Source organism: Enhydra lutris, unplaced genomic scaffold (assembly GCF_002288905.1).
Source record: "Enhydra lutris kenyoni isolate GAN:26980312 unplaced genomic scaffold, ASM228890v2 scaffoldscaffold122, whole genome shotgun sequence".
Taxonomy (NCBI): domain Eukaryota; kingdom Metazoa; phylum Chordata; class Mammalia; order Carnivora; family Mustelidae; genus Enhydra; species Enhydra lutris.
In genome coordinates, this window is record NW_019154206.1 from 570,707 (window position 1) to 587,240 (window position 16,534).

The 16,534-nt window shown below is 58.7% G+C and overlaps 2 protein-coding genes across 4 annotated transcripts; both read right to left on the reverse strand.

Moving 5' to 3' along the window:
• Nucleotides 1-943: 943 nt before the first annotated feature.
• Nucleotides 944-8,292, reverse strand: LOC111139861 (solute carrier family 27 member 5). The gene is made up of 10 exons (XM_022492281.1): nucleotides 7,614-8,292; nucleotides 6,624-6,833; nucleotides 6,078-6,236; nucleotides 4,099-4,223; nucleotides 3,100-3,294; nucleotides 2,925-3,015; nucleotides 2,195-2,393; nucleotides 1,830-1,927; nucleotides 1,508-1,638; nucleotides 944-1,425 (listed from the first exon to the last, which is right to left on the reverse strand). Exons 1-10 carry the CDS (start codon nucleotides 8,290-8,292, stop codon nucleotides 1,249-1,251), a joined length of 2,064 nt encoding a protein of 687 aa, XP_022347989.1. The 3' UTR covers nucleotides 944-1,248.
• Nucleotides 8,293-9,404: 1,112 nt separating this feature from the next.
• On the reverse strand, nucleotides 9,405-15,397 carry LOC111139867 (zinc finger and BTB domain containing 45). Of its 3 annotated transcripts, none has more exons than XM_022492289.1 (3): nucleotides 15,326-15,397; nucleotides 11,966-13,244; nucleotides 9,405-10,222 (listed from the first exon to the last, which is right to left on the reverse strand). In XM_022492289.1, exons 2-3 carry the CDS (start codon nucleotides 13,242-13,244, stop codon nucleotides 9,966-9,968), a joined length of 1,536 nt encoding a protein of 511 aa, XP_022347997.1. In that variant the 5' UTR covers nucleotides 15,326-15,397; the 3' UTR covers nucleotides 9,405-9,965. The 3 variants fall into 3 exon arrangements, with proteins under 3 accessions (XP_022347997.1, XP_022347996.1, XP_022347998.1); XM_022492288.1 differs by lacking the exon at nucleotides 15,326-15,397 and adding an exon at nucleotides 13,706-14,905; XM_022492290.1 differs by lacking the exon at nucleotides 15,326-15,397 and adding an exon at nucleotides 14,843-14,902.
• Between the last annotated feature and the right edge of the window lie 1,137 nt (nucleotides 15,398-16,534).

A 16,534-nucleotide genomic window follows, 5' to 3' on the forward strand; every position in this document is an offset into this window, starting at 1 on the left:
TTGCGTCAGGGCTTTTGCAGGTGCACTCTGCCAAGGACACTCTTTTCCCAGTTACTTGTTGCTCATCCTTCTGGGCTTAGCCCGAGGTCATTGTCGTATCACCATGATAGCACTTCTTACACCACCAGACCATACCACGTCTGTCAGCCTGGAAGTCAGCCCATCAGAGGCCACAAAAAGATCTACAGTTAGAGTGAGCCTTATGTCTCAACCCTGGAATGACTCTGAGGCTGCTGGCTCCTCCCACACTGGTGGCGTTGCCTAGAGAGAGGTTTTCCCTGAGACTTGCCAAGTTCCTTGGCAGGGTGATGGTAGGTGGTGGGAACCCTGAAGTAAGATCTCTGGAGTGCACTAGGCCCTGAAGTCCTTGCCTGTATCTCCATCCACTGTTGGGGAGGAAGAATTTCTTCTGTCGTTCCAGGACTTTCTGGCTTGACTAAGAATCAGATGGACATGAGACATGTTAACAGGAGAAAATCAAATTAAATTGGTACGTATGTGGAATACATACAGCCATAAAATTCCAAAGACAGGCAAAATGAGGTATACATGTCATACTGAACTGAGAAAGGTATCGAGGTCCCAGAATTCAGTAGGAAAGAATGCAACTTAAAGGAAGACGAAAGAGTAAATACTTGGTAAACAAGTGGTCTTTGGACCATTCAGAAACAAGAGAACACAGGAATTTGATCAAAGAGGCCTTGCTAGGTTCCTCCCTGTCACAACATAGTTATCTGTGGGGGAGATAAAGAGCTTCTGAATCTGTTAGGGTTTTTTTTTTTTTTTCATTGTTTTTTTTCAAGATTTTATTTATTTACTTGACAGAGATCACAAGTAGGCAGAGAGGCAGGCAGAGAGAGAGAGAGGGGGAAGCAGGCTCGCTGCTGAGAGCCCGATGCGGGGCTCGATCCTAGGACCCCAGGATCATGACCTGAGACGAAGACAGAGGCTTTAACCCTCTGCACCCAGGCACCCCTGAATCTCCTAGGTTTTTATTGCTTTTAACACAACCTTTTTGCCGAAGTGGCCCGCCTGCCCTTGGCCCCTACATCTGTAGTAGACATCTGTGTACACATCCAAGTTCATGCTCACTCTGCTACTGGGCCTAGCATCATCTCACTCTCTGGCCAGGCTAGGATTCATGACGACCCTCAGCTGGTTTGGGCGGGGGGAGGTGACCCTGCAAATGGGAGTGGTAGTCAGCACTGGGCGCTACCACTTCAGATGTCTTCTGGACTGGCTAAATGATCAGAGTCTCCAGGTTCCATTGCACACAGCGTGGTACATGTCTGGCGTCAGGGGCCGGAAGGCCTTGGCCTGGTTGTCCAACACGAACAAGGGGTCAGCAATGATGCCTACATTGAAGCCCTCGCGTGCCAAACGGGTTTTCACCAGTTTGAATGTGCTTGTGATCGCCAGGGTGTCCTGCAGGGGCAGTAAGCATAACCCGACTGTGAGCCCCTGGCCAAGACTTCACTTCCAGCTGCTTCTGCCACCCAGAGCTCACCTGGATACGGATGAAATGGGGTGCAGCATAGGCAGGGAGCCAAGTGTGGACATGCTGGTACATCCTCTCACCATCGAAGGTCTGGCCGGGGACCAGCCGCACTGCAGCCATGCCCACCTTGCCCTCACAACCTGGGGAACATACCAGTCATTCCAGCGTCACCCACCTCATAGCGCCCATGGCTGACCCTCTCACTTGGCCCTTCTCTGCTCACTGGCTCTGCTCCAGCAGCTCCCCGCCCCGTGAAGTCTGGATAACACCCCTCCGCCCACAAAGCTGTTGGCGGTTTTTGGCGGTTTAAAAGGAGGCAAGCCCTCCGCACCTGGCACCGACACGCCGTAGACGTTCACCTCCTGCAGGAAGTCCACGAGCAACAGAACGCTCTCCACCTCCCGCGTGGACACGTTCTCCCCTTTCCATCTGTGGGGTTGGACCAGTGCTAGAGACAGCAGCCCTGGCAAAGCCGAGGCGCCCTCTTGCCCACCAAGCTCCTCCTCCTGCGGCATCTGGGAGCTGCTTCTGCCCGGCTCCGCGTCCCTCGGGATCAGTGAGCCACGCCCCCGAGGGCGGGGGGTGGTCGGGATCCACGCCCCTCGGGCCCGGAAGTCCCGCCCTCTCAGCCTGGCTCCGCCGAAGGACCCGGAAGTCCTGGCCACCCGCCCTCGCAGTCCCGCCCGGGACCCCGACCGGAAGGTGTCTCCCAGGCGGTCGCGAAAGTAAAGGAAGCCTTCTCCGTCCATGGCCAGCACGTCGCCGGTGTTGAAGTAGACGTCGCCCCTGCGCCGCACATCCCGCACCAGCTTGCGTTCCGACAGCTCTCGCGCCCCGCGGTAGCCCACGAAAGGTTGGTGGCCCGAGACCTGGGTCAGCAGAAGCCCTGCTTCCCCTGGGGGTAGGAGTTGGAATCAGGGCCTTAACCCTGGCCAGGAACCGCACAGCCCACCAGACCCCGGCCGGAGGTTCCCAGCCGTGGTAGACTCTTCATCCCCGAGAGCCTGCCAGAGAGGAGACAGAGGGAGACCTGGAGAGAAAGTTGGGGGGGAGACAGGAGACATTGGGGAGCTCACTAGAAATAGGATACCAAGGGAAGGACAAGGGACAGAGACAGACGGCGGTAGGAAGAAAGATAGGGCCAAGACCACGTATGGCACCAGGAGAGAAGACCCTAGGAGAAGGTACTGGACCAGAGACTGATGTCTGGGAGGACATGACTTCCACAGATGAACCCCCAGAGACCCAGCAGAGCAAGGGACTGAGGCAGAGGAGCCAGGCAGAGCTGAGTAGCTGAGAGGCAGAGGGCCCCAAGCAGTGGTCACACAGGTGAGGGCAGCAGACACCACCACTGGACACTGACCTCAAAGCTTGTTCCAGCCAAGGAGCAGATGGCCCCCGCCCTTCCCACAACCAGGGAACGTACCTGGCCTTACAGGGACACAGAATCCCCGATTGTCCCTGACAGGCTCTTCGGCCTCTGTGTCGAACTGTACAAGCTCAAAGGGGGACAGCATCTGAGTGGGGGGGTGGGGAAGTGTCAGTAGAGGTCCTGTGGGCTCAGCCTCCATCAGGGCCACTGTCCCACCCAACCCACTCACTCGAAGCAAGCAGCTCATCTTGCCCAGGGCCCCACAGCGCCCTGGGTAGTTGACGAAGCCAATGTTGCCTTCCGTGGAGCCATAGCTTTCCAAGATCCGAATAGGGCCAAAGCGCTGCTGGAAGGACTTCCACACATCTGCCCGGAGTCCATTGCCCATTGCCAAGCGGACTGTATGTGTCCGGTCCTCTGGTCGCTGTAGGGACATCCCAAGAAGGGTGAGGAGGAATGTGCCCTAGGACCCTTACCTATGAAGGCTATCTCTTGGTCCTTACCTGAGGACTTACCTGGGAGATGATGGGGGCGGGGGCATCTATACCTAGTAGTCTACCAAAGATTCTTACTTGAGAGTAGTTACGTGGAGTCTGTACTCGGAGGGTTACCTGCAGAGGTTCCCTGGGGGGGCAGTTACCTAAAAGGCTTACCTAGGGGTGACTGGAGGCCTTATCCAGGGCTTACCTAGGGGAAATATCTGGGATCTTATATAGGGATAGTACCTGGAACTTTTACCTGGAGGGAGGTTACCTGGGGGGGTTACTTAGGAGCCCTTACCTGGAGGTAAACCGGGGAGTGACTTGAAGGGAGACACCTGGGGGCCTTACCTGGAGGTAGTTAGTTACCTGAAGCATTTTACCTGCGATCCATATCTTATTGCTGTGTAAGTTTACATCTAGTGAGTTTACCCCGAGCCACCTTTTGTTCTAGGCACTTTATATGTGTTTTATTCTCACAAATACCCCCTTTGAGTTACTATCCTCGATTTCCAAATGAGGACACTGAGACTGAGAGAGGTGAAGTCACCTGCCCAAAGCAGCACTGCTGACCATCACAGGAGCTATGATGGTGTGGGCTGCATTATCTGTGGCTGTTGCCTGAGGTGTTTTACCTAAGGGATCTTGCTTGAGTCCTGTACCTGAATCTCTCTGAAACCTTTACTTGAGATGACGTCTAGGATCACACCTGAGGTGTTCGCCATGGAGCCCTAATCTCAGCCCCTCACCTGTGGAGTGTTACACAGGTACCGCAGGACCTCGCCCACATACAGGATCACAGTCACACTGTGCTGGCGACAGTCGTCCCAGAAGCGGGAAGCAGAGAACTTGGGGGCCAGGACACAGGTTGCTCCTGAGTGGGGAGAGGAAAGGGTTTTACATCATGCTTCCATGCCACTGTGATAAGCTAACTGTGGCCCTCTGAAGCACAGGATTTGGAGCTCAACTGTGTGTCCCTGACCCAGCAAGGACTGCCCACATGAGAAGAGCGTAGGTGGGCATGGCTTTGAATTCTGTCTTCAGGATGCATACTAAGCTCAATACTTGATACAAAGTGAGCACTGCAAAATAAGGGCTATGAATGTTAATCATTGATTATGATAAATGTTTTATGAATGTCTAGCTGGGCAGACAGGTGGGGGGATGGGTGGGCAGATGGATAGGTAGTGGCACAGATGGATGGGTGTTGGGTGAGGAGGTACGTTAGATGGATGCGTTAGTAGATGGTGGAAGGATGTTTCGGAGGATGGACACATGGATTAATAAATTTTACAGGCCACTACTTATCACTCCAGGAAGGTGATCCTTTCTTAGCTGCTCACCTTCTTTGCAGCTGGCTTTGTGGAAGGCACTCTCCCTACCTCAACCCTAATCCTGAACAAAACCCTGCGAGCTGAATGTTATCATCCTGGCACCCAAAGGGACAACTGCTCGTGTGCCTGGGGAGGTAGCAAGTGTGTGCCTTCTTTGAGGCTGTATTTTTGGCAGGAAAGTAAAATATAGTGCCTTCTGTGTGAAAATGGATGCTGGTCTTGAAAGTGACAACTTTGCAACCTGTAATGAAATGCCTGATTCAGGAAAGGTCTTCAAGAGCTGGAAAAACCACCGGGGGAAGGTTGATAGGGAGTCTTCCAATTAAAGCCCCCCCACCAGTATAGATTTCTCTAATTGCTACATAGTGCACCTGAATGAAGCTAATGTAACTGTGTCAGCTATACATACATACATACACAGATACACCCGTAACAGCTCCCCAGTTCATCTCAGCCTCTCTAAGGTAGGGTAACAGTTACGAGCTGCCTTCGGTGTAATGTATTAGGAAGTACACGGGATTCCACCAAGGTTCTTGCCATCAATAACTGACTTCAATCTAACATCTCTAGAGGAAGTTTCCAGTTTGACCAGAGATACAGGAGAAAGAGGAGCAGAGAACAAACAAGCAGGTGCAGTGAGGGGACTTCAGCTGTAAAACAGACGTGTCATTGGGGGAATCTGAACGTGCCCTGTGCATCAGATGATACTAGAGTTACTGTTAATCTTGTCAGGTGTGATGTCACTACGGTGACAGTTCTTAAGTCCTTATATGTTAGAGATACATACTGAAACTTACAAACAAAAAGATACAGTGTCTACGATTTGTTCTAAAATAATTGAGAAATAGAGGAAAACATGAAGAAAGACTGGCAACATGTTAACAGTTGTCAAGGGTTGGTGAGGATATGTGAGACATCAAACTCTTTTCTCTACTTTTACTGTGTATGTTTGAAAGCAAAGTGCTGGTGGTGGCTGAAGCTGGGTGGTGGGCACATGAGGATTCACGTAGAAATATTTAGAAATTTGTACGTGTTTCAAAACTTTTTTTTATAAAAACTCAAAAAGAAAATACTGGAGAGTTCCCAGTCAGAATTGCTTGTCAGGTGTCCAGGAAGAAAGCCCAGTGGAATGCTTGGTGCACACCTAACCATCACTGATGATCTCAACACTCCTATCAGCCTGTCTCCTTCTGACAACAGCAAAACCATTAGGGACTGTCTAAGTGACCAAGTCTCTGCCCAAGTAGCCTTGGGGCCTGCTGCTGTGTGTCCCTTGTCAAGGGTAAAAACTTCGGTGCTGGGTAACGTGTGGGGCCTTGTTACCCTGAAAGTACCACCCTGACATTGAGTCTGGAGGTCCCATGGATTGGAGGGGTCTTCAGAAAAGGGCTTACCGAGCTCCAGGCAGCCGAGGACCCCAAGGATAAACCCCATCACGTGGTACAGAGGCAAGACTGTGTAGACCACGTCATCAGCTGTGATCCCAGCCAGGGACAGCATTTTGCACATCTGCAGCAGTCGCGCATGCGTGACAATGGCCGGCTTTGGGAGCCCTGGGGAATGGAGTGGGAAGGGTGGGTGGTGAGAGGACGGCCGGTAGAAGTGGGTCACCGTGGTCAGGTCTGCAGTGAGGGGCTTGAGGCTCTTAGAGAGTGGTCAAGTATGGGAATTTGTGGGTGGGCTCAGGGGAGAAAAATTGGATTTGGGGCTCAGAGGGTAAATTCCAAAGCTCGGTTAGGGTTTCAGTGGCTGTTTACGGGGCAGAGGCAGGATTCTGGCACTGACCAGTCAAAACACATTGGGGGTCAGAGTTCAGGCCAGGTGTCACAATCAAAGGGTAGGATGGGTTTCAGAGGTCAAGTTTGAGGCACATGTCAAGCTTGGGGTTAGGGCAGTGTTAGGGTTCAGAGGTCAGGGCTAGGGTTGCTGGGCACCCTCACCAGTGGTCCCAGAGGTGTAGATAAACAGGGCAGGACTTTGTGGTGTGATCCAAGCACGTAGGTCAGTGGGCACCGGGTCGGTGGGTGCAACATCGAGAGCAGCCCCCAGGGCCCCCACTCCTGGTGTTGGGGAGGACTGGCTGAGGTAGAAGCATCGGATCTTCTCTGCCTGCAGCTTGGGAAGGACCTCTTCCAGGTTCTCCCGGAGTTCTGCAGGGATGGGTCAGAAGAGAAATTGGGTAAAAGCCCATAGATGAGGTCAGGAGGGGAGACCTGAGACCCAAGTATAGGGTAGAAGAGCCTACTGCGAGCAAAACGGGAAGCAGCTGGCAGAGAAAAACTTACACATTCTTCTGTAAAGAGCCCCATAATTAGTATTTTTTGGCAAAAAGGATTGAAACATGGTGCCTGGGGGTCTCAGGCGGTTATGCTGAGCCAGCTCTTGGTTTCAGCTCAGGTCATGGTCTCAAATGTCCTTGGATTGGAACCTGAGAGCACTGCATGGGGCTCTGCGCTCAGCGGGGAGTCAGCTCAAGGATTCTCTCTCCCTCTTCCTCTGCCCCTCCCCCGTTCACTCTTTCTAAAATAAATCTTTTTTAAAAAAGATTTATTTGACAGAGAGCACAAGCAGGGGGAGGGGCAGAGGGCGAAGCAGGCTCTCCACTGAGCAGAGAGCCCAATGCGGGGCTCAATCCCAGGACTCTGGGATCATGACCTGAGCCGAAGGCAGAGGCTTAACCAACTGAGCCACAGAGGCACCCCTAAAATAAATAAATAAATAAATAAATAAATAAATAAATAAATAAATAAATAATCTTTAAAAAAATAACCTCTGGTAACCCCAAAATTACTTTCTAGCAATTAAGTTTTGACTCTAATTGCCTGTGAGGGTAGGTAGGAAGCAAGGAGCTCCTTGCCCAGCTCCCTCATCAGGACCTTCTGAACAGCAGTCCTCCATGTATGTCCTCTGCTAGCCTCTGGGGTCCTCACCTGGGTCCACCACCAGCAGCCGAGCCCCAGAGCTCAGCACGGAGTGCAGCAGGGGTGCTCCCCGGCCATGCGGATTGATCCAAGCTACCGGGCAGCCCAGCTTGGCCAGCCCCAGCCACAAACCCAAGGCCGGAATGGTCTGGGACTCCAGCACCAGGAGGGCAGCCGACTCCCCACCAAGCAAGTCTGTGAGGCTGCCCAGCTCAGCCTTCAGGGCCCACACTGCCTGGCATGCCCTCTCGTCCAGCTCCCTGAAGGTGACTGAGCGGCCCCCTGGCCCCTTCCACACCAAGGGTGTGTGGCCCGGCTGTGCTCGTGCTCGTCGCTCGAAGGTATCCACAAAGGTGTCAGGCGGGTGGCGTCTCATGCGCCATCTGACCACCAGGCCCAGGTGGAGGATCCCGACGATATAGGCCATATCCGCAGGCAGCCAGCGCAGCCCTGGGGGCGGCCGTGGAGGCAGCAGAGCCAGCGTGAGCACTGCGGCTGCCAGACTCAGCCAGTGGGGCATCCAAGTGTAGAGCCAGGGCTGTGCCAGCGTGGCCAGGCCAAGCAGCACACAGCAGATCCAGTCTCCCAGGAGCCAGCGCAGGGCCAGCGCCACCGCAGCAGGCCATGAGGGCTGCCCCAGGGCTTGCGGCAGCAACAGTGAAAAGGTGAGTCGCAGCCAGATGCTCATTGCACCTACTCCCTCCTCCGAGAAGTGTCCACAGAATCCTAGAAACTTTGCCAGGGGCTGCCTGGCCTAGATCTCTGACCCCTTAGTCCCACCCCCGACCCCAGGGGTGTTGACAGCAATGCTTCTGGCCTCAGGACTCCACCCACCAGCCTTTTTTTTTTTTTTAAACCAGACTTTTTCACTGTGCCTGCCTCTAGCCAGGTATGTGACTGGCACTCAAATTCAGTGCCTAAATTCAAACCCAGTTCTTATATCCCCACCCCCAGGCATCCATGGGGACTATCCTTGGGGTTCAGGAGGCTAAACTCACCCCCCCAGCAAACGTGGGCAGGGCAGTCTATGAATGGTTGGACCAGAAGCCCTTGGCCCTTCATCTCTTGGGAGGCAATCACAGAGGGGGAGCTCAGAGAGGTGCTGTCATTGAACTGGGAGCCTGCACGTCTTCAGTTCAAACCCCTCTCCACCTGCTCCACATTCTTAAGACAGGATGCCCAGGGTCAGGCGCCCCCATGTTCTGGAGCTACTTTCTGGGCTGACAGCCGATGTGATACAGGGTCTTGTGACACTGGTTCTCTACTAGGGATCAGTATCTTTGGTCACCAGGTTAGCAGTCCAAGGGTCCTGGCTGCTGCTCCCCTTCAGCCCCCCTCCCCCTGCGCTTCAGAACCTACCGGTCGGGGTAGGCATCCTGGGGCTCAGATGCCCACCTGGCTGCCTGGCCTCAAAGACTCCCTGGATGTGCCCCCACCCCCCGCCCCCTGCAAAGGAAGGTGCTCAACCATTGTGCCCATGAGAATGGGGGAGGGGAGCCTAAAGTCCAAAGGGCTTTGAAGTTCTGGTGGGAAAGGCCTCAAAATCTGCGTCTTTTCCACATATGGCTTCCCCCTTCCAGGCGTACCTCAGGGCTGGCTCTAGAAGAGCCAAGTGCCAGTCATAAAAGCATCCCATTCCCACCTGGAGAACAGAAGCATGAGTGGCCAAGCGGACCGTCCTGTCTCCGCCCAGGGAGCCTGGGAGATTAGGGTTAGCTGCCCAGGGACGGGGGCACTGAGCCCCGACGCCCACAACCAGTCTGTGATGGTGAGAAATGCACGGGTCTGGGAGTTCACAGCTTCCGAATTTGGAACCCATGGCCCACAGTACTTTATTAGAGAGCGGGGGTCCTGAGGCCCTGTCCCAGTCCACGATGGGTCCACCTGAGCCCCCTAGACGCCAGACTGAGGGGGGGTAGTTCAGGATCATGCCCAGCTTGACACGGGGGCAGAGGAGAAGCTCCAGAATCCACCCCAATCAAGCCACAAACCTTGGGCCTGGCCCAAGGGTCTGAACAGCCAGTCCGAGTTTAGGTGATTCAGAGGTGATTCAGTTCTCAGGGATGGCCGGTCCCTGACCAACCCCAGCCCGCCGCCATCAGAAGGGTCTAAGGAGGAGGGAGGAGAGGTGTAAGGCAGGCTGGACCCCCGTCAGGTCTGGGGAGAAGGGTGGAAGGAGAGGGAAGGCCTGCGTTCTGGGGAAAGTGCGGTTTGACGGTGGGAGCGTGGTCCAGGCGTCTAGGCAGGTATGAACCCGTCCCGCAGCGGCCGTGGCCTAGTTCCACCGGAGGTCCCCATGCCGGCGAAGGGCGGCCTACCGCGCGGGGCGTGGTCAATCCCGCGCCGGGGGGCGGAACCGGATCAGGGCGCCGGATGCGCGGCCAGGTGGCGCTCGAGCAGCGCGCGGTGGGAGAAGACCTTGCCGCAGGCGGGGCAGGGCGCGCGCTCCGGCCGGTGCGTGCGCATGTGCACGTTGAGCGAGCTCTTCTGCGTGAAGCGCTTGGCGCAGACCGCGCACTGGAAGGCGCGCACGCCTGTGTGCGTGACCATGTGCTTCAGCAGGTAGTCGCGCAGCGAGAAAGATCGCCAGCACACGGCGCACTGGTGGGGCTTCTCCCCTGTGGGCGACAGGGCATGCGGTGCACGTATGTCAGCTGGGAAGGGGCTCTCCCCTCTCTTCCCAGAATCCCCCTCTCCCGTTAGGGACACTCCCTCCCGGGACCACCCCTCACCCCCCTCACCAGAGGGCCTTCCTGCTCACCAGGGACCCAACCCCAACATGACCTAGTATGTCTCCCCACTCAGCGGGGACACCCCCTTCCCAGACCCTTACCGTCATACCGGGATACCACTGTCAGGGGCCCCCAACTCTAACAGGTACCCTCCGAACAGGGACTCCTGCTGGTTAACTGGGATAACGCTGCCCCTCGTGACTGATCACTAGTCCCCCACCTCTAGGGACTTCCCCTCCCCCCACTCCTGCTATGCCCATGGAGCATTCTGTACTCTGCTTGCTGGCCACCATTCTGAGGACAGTCTTGCAAGGCCCGGTAGGCTTACACTGGGAGAGACGCAGGCATACCTATACCCCTCCTACTGGAAGCCCCTGTTGCCCAGAACCTTTGTCTGCTGGCAGCTATAATGTTCCTGGGGTGGTGCAGACGGTGTTGGCTCTTAAATCATCAGGTATTAATAAAAAACCCATCTCAGTGGCAGGGGGACTGCAGGGCAGTGCCTGGGCAGGGGGTTCCCCCAGACCAACCAGGCCTGGCACCTGGCTAAGGCGACACAAAGCTCCAAATCTTGGCTGGCACTACCTTGGGGCCCCTGGCAGCTCTCCACAGGCTGAACACCTATGCCTGTATCCTCTCCCCTTCATCTCAAGACAGCCAGGTGGGGATGATGGTGTAAACCACATCTCAGTCACTCCTCACCTCAGAACACTGATGCCCTCCCATCCATTCACAGTGAAATCCCGAATTCCCGGCCCTGCAGAACTCCCCACTCCACTCCCACAGGACTCCCAGCCAAATCTTTGCTTTTCCGAACATCCAGTTCAGCCCTGCAGGCAGTCTTTGACACTCCATAGCCCTGTCCTCCACCTGAGCCCCTAGGGAATCCCCCCCCCACCACACACACCCTGCAACACACCCAGGCCTTGCCAGCCACCACCTCAGCCTCTAGTGCCACAGTCTCCACTTGCTCACCCTAGCACACTCCGTCTCTCCCTCAGCCACTGCAGAGCACCTCCCAGATGAGCTAAGGTTTTAGGGGACCGCCCCCATCGTCTTCAAGGAGCTTCCCTTTCCTCCCTCTGCAGCTGCAGGGTCCCCACAATGCAGCCCCATCTGCCACCCCCAGCCTTGATCAGGGCACCTCTCTGCCTACTCTGCATGCTTTCCCTAGGCCAGCGAACTCATCCTCCCTCCATCCAGTCTGTCAATGAACCCAGGGACAGCCAGAAGACCCAGGAGGCTCCCTGCAGCACTGCTTCCCATCCTGGCTATTTATCCCTGCCAAGGCTCTGTTCCTCCAGATCAGCCCAGATCACGGTGAGTAAAGGCTTCACTGCCAGCTTTCCAAAAGCTCTGGGCAAGTTCCTGCTCCTTTACCCAGCCTTAGGATTCCTCCTGCACCAATAAGTCGAGGTAGGGGACTTGCAGGAGCTCCTGCTTCTCCAGTGGAGGGGCTTCCCCTCCCCCCTACATGTCACACTTGGGGCTCAATTTCCAGGCTCCCCTGGGGTCACGAAAGAGCATCAGAACCGCATGAGTGCCTCCACCCCACTTGCCCAGTGCCCAATCCTCTCTCAGGCTTGAATCTCTAATGACCAAGCGGCTCAGAGACCCATCCCGGCTCACCGGAGTGGATGAACATGTGCTTGGTGTAGTTTTTCCGTGAGCTGAACGTCTTGCGGCAGTGACTGCATTCATAGGCAGGTGGCTCGGCAGCACCTGGCGCTCGGGCAGGAGTGGCCGAGGAGGCCGCAGCAGGAGCAGCGGGCGGTGGGGCCGGTGCCTCCCCTGGAGGCGCACTTGGGGCCGTATCTGGCTGGAGCGCGGGGTAGAATGCGGAGGAGAGTGCAGGAGCGGGCCCGGAGGGCGCGGGAGAAGGCTGCGCAGGCGGCCCGGGAGCGCCCAGATGAAAAGGGAAAAGCGAGACTGGGGGGCCCGGGGTCTTCACGCTGGGGACGCGGGATCCGGACAGGACGCAGTCAGGCGGAGCCGGGGTATCGGGGGGGCAGGCTTCCGCGGCGGTGCCATCCTCATCTTGCCAAGCGGACACGTAACTCTCCGGGAACACGTCCTCGGCCGCCGAGGCCCCCCTAAGGAAGTCCCTTCCGGCGCCGGCGTAGTCCGAGAGGCCGGCGGGTACGGGCGGCTCCTCGCACGCGCTGTCAGGGGCGGCGGTGAGGAAGCCGGCGGCGCAGTCGGGGAAGGAAGGGGGCGCCTGGCCCTCTCCCGGGCCGCCGCCTTCACCGTCCTCGCCGTCGGTTTCATCGTCGGTCTCCTCGTCGCAGTCGCCACCGTCGTCTGGGGCCGCCGGCAGGGCGGGGTCCTCCGACCCCTCGGCCTTGGTTGGCGCAGCGGGCGCGGGCAGCTGCAGGCGCGCTGGCTGGCGCTGCTTGCGGCTATGCGCGGCGCCCGGGTGGCCCGGAGGGCGCGCCGCAAGCAAGTGGCGCAGACGGTGGCGAAGCTGCGCAGGTGCAAGAGGTGGGGGCACGGGTGTGGGAAGGGGCGCCGGCGCGCCCGGGACCGGGGCGCGGGCGCGGGCAATGATCTGCGTGCATTCGTCTATGACCGTCTGGATGCGCAGCACCGACGCGGCCGTGAGCACCTGCAGGGCTTCGCCCTGTGCCACCACAAGCGAGCCGCTGTAGAGGAACTCGACGAGCTGGCGCACCGTCTGCGCCGGCACCACCGGTGGCACGCGGATCTCGGAGTGGCCGAGAAGCAGCTTGTCCTGGAAGAAGGGCGAGCCAGCAGCCAATACACAGCGGTGTGCACGCAGCGAAGCCTCGCGGATCCTCACGGTCACGTCACAGAAGTGACCGCCCAGCCGCTGCCCGTTGAGTGTCTCAAGCAGCGAGCGGGAGAAGTTCTGCAGGTGTATATGGTGTACTGCCTCTGCCGCCGCCATCTGCACCGCATGAGGGGATGGGGTAGGGGGAGGGAGGTCAGGGGGGGACACCCCCTCCTTCCCTGTCCCTCGAGCTCTTATTGCAGGGCAAGGCCCACAGGCACACCACAACCCCAGGCTTTGTGAACCTCAGCCCTCCCAAATAGACCCGACAGTTCTGTCCCACAGACACCACACCGGCCTCACCTAACCCCACCCCCCAGTCTCCAGGGCCTCCGCAGCTCTACCTTGGAAGCACCCAGCACATCCCCTGCAGGAAGACTGGGAATACCCCAGACCTGCCTCCCTCCCAGTCTTGCTTACTTCTCAGGGGAGGGTCCAGAGTTCAAATTCCCCTATATTGGTCCACCCACCCTTCCCCTAACTCCAAATCCATAAACCTTCCCAAAGTCCCCCTCCAATGGGACAGCTGTGGAGGAGACTGCAGGGGCCCCTACACAGAACTGGCTGCCAAACCTTACCCACTCCCCTTCCTGGCCGGCTGTGACTCCTCCCCAAGCAGCTTTTTGATCTTCCTTTGCCACATCCCCCCTCCTTGGAGCATCCAAGGCCCTGTGGAGACCCGTCTGTTGGCTTGGAATTGGGTTATGTTAACTAGGGTATACAGAGGTCTTCTCGCGGGTGGGGTGGCATGACCTGCGTCCTGGGCTAAGCAATTCAGGGTGTGCATAGTCAGAGGATTGAGAGTAAGTTGGGCATCAGCCTGACAAGAGCCCTATAAGAGAAGAATACATGGTCTCTGCCAACCCCCACAGCAGGTAGGGAGGAACCTTTTGCGGCCTGGTTCTTGGACTCTCGATATGGCTTGCCAGGCACAGGTGTGGGGTGGCATAGAGCGGGGGCTTCTGTGGACTGTGCAGGGTGTGTGGTTGGGAGGGCAAAGGTGGTGCAGCAGCGGCCTCCAGATAAGGATGATTCTTGTCAAAATTGTGGCCTCCTAATTCTACCTAATTTGCCCACCGTCAGACACTGGAATGGGGAAGGGACACCATCCCCCAGGAAACCCCAGGAATCTGAGAAGCTCTGCTACTTCACGGTCAAGCAGGTCCCATGCTGACTAGGGCTCAGTCTTCCGTCTATCAAACAAAGATGGGATACCTGGCTCATCTTGCACCCAGCCCCGCGCTCCCCGATCAGAGAACGGCTGGGACACAGGACGCACCCTGACACTCACCCCCTCTCCACCAGCCCGGCGCAGGCCGGGTCCCACAGCCCTGGAATGCAGCCTCTCTTAACGTTCCGGGTCTAACGGGGTCTCGGACTCACCCCCCTCCGGTCCCTCACCCCCAGGTCCCCTTTCCTCTTTGGGGGCCAGCCCCCCGCCCCTTGCACGCTCCACATCTCACTCCATCACGGACCACTTCGCACACCTGCACTCCCCAGGCCGATGGAGTCTTCCCCTTGGGTTCCCCGCCTCCCAGCCTATTCCCCGCGCCACAGGCAGAGGGAGCCTGAGCAGACCCGACAGCTAGGAACCCTCCCGGACTCCGCGCCCTCCACGGCCACGACAAAATTCCTGGCGCTTCTTCAAACGCGCCCGGTATGTGCACGTTGCCGTTACCTGTGCCCCAGCCCCTTCCCCGTCTCTATTCACGCACCGTCCAGAGACCTTCAGATCCGCGCGCGGGCGGCGGGGGCCTGCGCACCGACCCGCACCCGCACCCGCGCCGCCGGCCGCCTCCGGCCCTCCGCCGCCGGGCTCCCGGCCTCGGCTCAGTCCCGGCGCAGCAGGGCCTTCTCTGCGCCGCAGAACAAAGGCCCGCCCTCCCGGGTGTGGCGCCGCGTGGCGGCTGCCGCGCCGCGGCCCTCGCCGTGCGCCGCGCTCCGAGCACCCTCCCCCATGCTCCGCTCGGCTGCCCGCGCCCCAGCCCTAACGCGGAGGCCCCCCTCGCACACGCCCCGGCGGCGCCTGCGGCAGACCCCGGCCAGCCTGGATTTCCCGCCTCGGCGCGATCGCCGGGGCCAGGCCCCCATCAGCAGCGCCCCCTCACGGCCGCGGCGTGCGCGCCACGCCCAGCGCCGGCGCCCCTCCCCCGGCCCGCCCGCGGGCCCTGAGGCGGCGGATGCCCGCCACTCCGCACCTTGAGCTCCTCCGCGGCGCTCGGCGGGACTTGGCTTTCTCCCGCTCAGCACCGACAAGGCCGCACTTTCGGGGTGCGACGCCGACGGAACTCAACTCTGCGGCCGCCGTGGGGCCGGGGAGCGCTCGGTCAGAGCACGTTTCCGGTGTTTCTATGGCGATCGGCCGCCGCGGCCAGGCCGCTCTTCCGGCTCTAGCCGGAGGGGGAACTAAAGTCGCCGAGGCTCGGGCGGCGGGGCAGCGAGGGAGGTCAGAGCAGCAGCACGCTTCCGGCGTGGCCCGAGGCGCGGGGGATGAGGCGGGGCCTGCGCTGTCAATCTCTGGGCCGTGCTCCCGCGCGCTCCCCGCGGGGCTGGCACTGGCGCGCGGCCGCGGAGGCCGGGAAGGCGGTCGGGAGCCCCAGGTAGGTCTCGGCCGGCTTGGACTGCACTGCGACCCCAGGGGACGGCCTTCTGCCCGTAGCAAGAGTGGAACCAGCCGTAGGTCCCCCGGACTCCAGTCCTGCTGGGAGAGCAGCGGAGCGAGGGGCAGACACCACCCCAGGCTCCGGCTCCCATCGTCCGCCCCCGAGCCTGGGTTTCTGGTGGACGGTGCAGGCGGCCGGTCTCTGTGCCCCTGCCCCGTCCCACACACACCGGGCGCATCTGCCCCGGGGCGAGCGGTGAACGACGGTTCCCTTCGGCACGCAGCACTTGGGACACGCGTCGGAGGAGGAGGGCAGGGGTGGGCAGGGGTGAGATGGGTGTTGCGTCTGCCAGGACTGGGGGCGCCAGCAGTCGCTTTCAGAGACAGTCTGCGGGCGGAGGAAACAGCCTTGGTTTTCGAGGACCTTGAGATGGGGCTGGCTATCCAGGACACAGTGAGCCAGGCCGGGGGCTGGAGTGGTGGGCTGGCCTCGCTTTATACTTTGCTCGTGGGGGCTACAGGCAGTCAGGAGGACAGAACGGTCGGAAGATTCCCGGAGACCTCGGTGGACCCTGTGCCTACTGCAGCGGGTGTGGAATCCAGCATGGGGGTGGGGTGCCGACTCAGCCTCCGGGATGAGGGCAAGATCCGAGTACCAGCCTCCCGCCTTGGGCAGCTGTGCCGTAGACGCGTTGAAGGTCAGGAGGGGAACCGCTGTCCCCACTGGCAGCCCATCCTGTGGCCCATGCCCCGAGGAACCTTGTTAAACCCCAAGTCTAATGACCTCAGTGTCCTTATTCAGAAT

Excerpts from the sequence above, each read along its gene's own strand:
- LOC111139861 (XM_022492281.1), bottom strand. The coding sequence starts at position 8,292 with ATGAGCATCTGGCTGCGACTCACCTTTTCACTGTTGCTGCCGCAAGCC. Across the intron at positions 6,237-6,623 it reads CTACACCTCTGGGACCACTG|GGCTCCCAAAGCCGGCCATT; the intron begins GTGAGGGTGCCC and ends TCCATTCCCCAG. Across the intron at positions 3,295-4,098 it reads ACCTGTGTAACACTCCACAG|CGACCAGAGGACCGGACACA; the intron begins GTGAGGGGCTGA and ends ATGTCCCTACAG.
- LOC111139867 (XM_022492289.1), bottom strand. The coding sequence starts at position 13,244 with ATGGCGGCGGCAGAGGCAGTACACCATATACACCTGCAGAACTTCTCC. Across the intron at positions 10,223-11,965 it reads GCACATGTTCATCCACTCCG|GGGAGAAGCCCCACCAGTGC; the intron begins GTGAGCCGGGAT and ends TGTCGCCCACAG.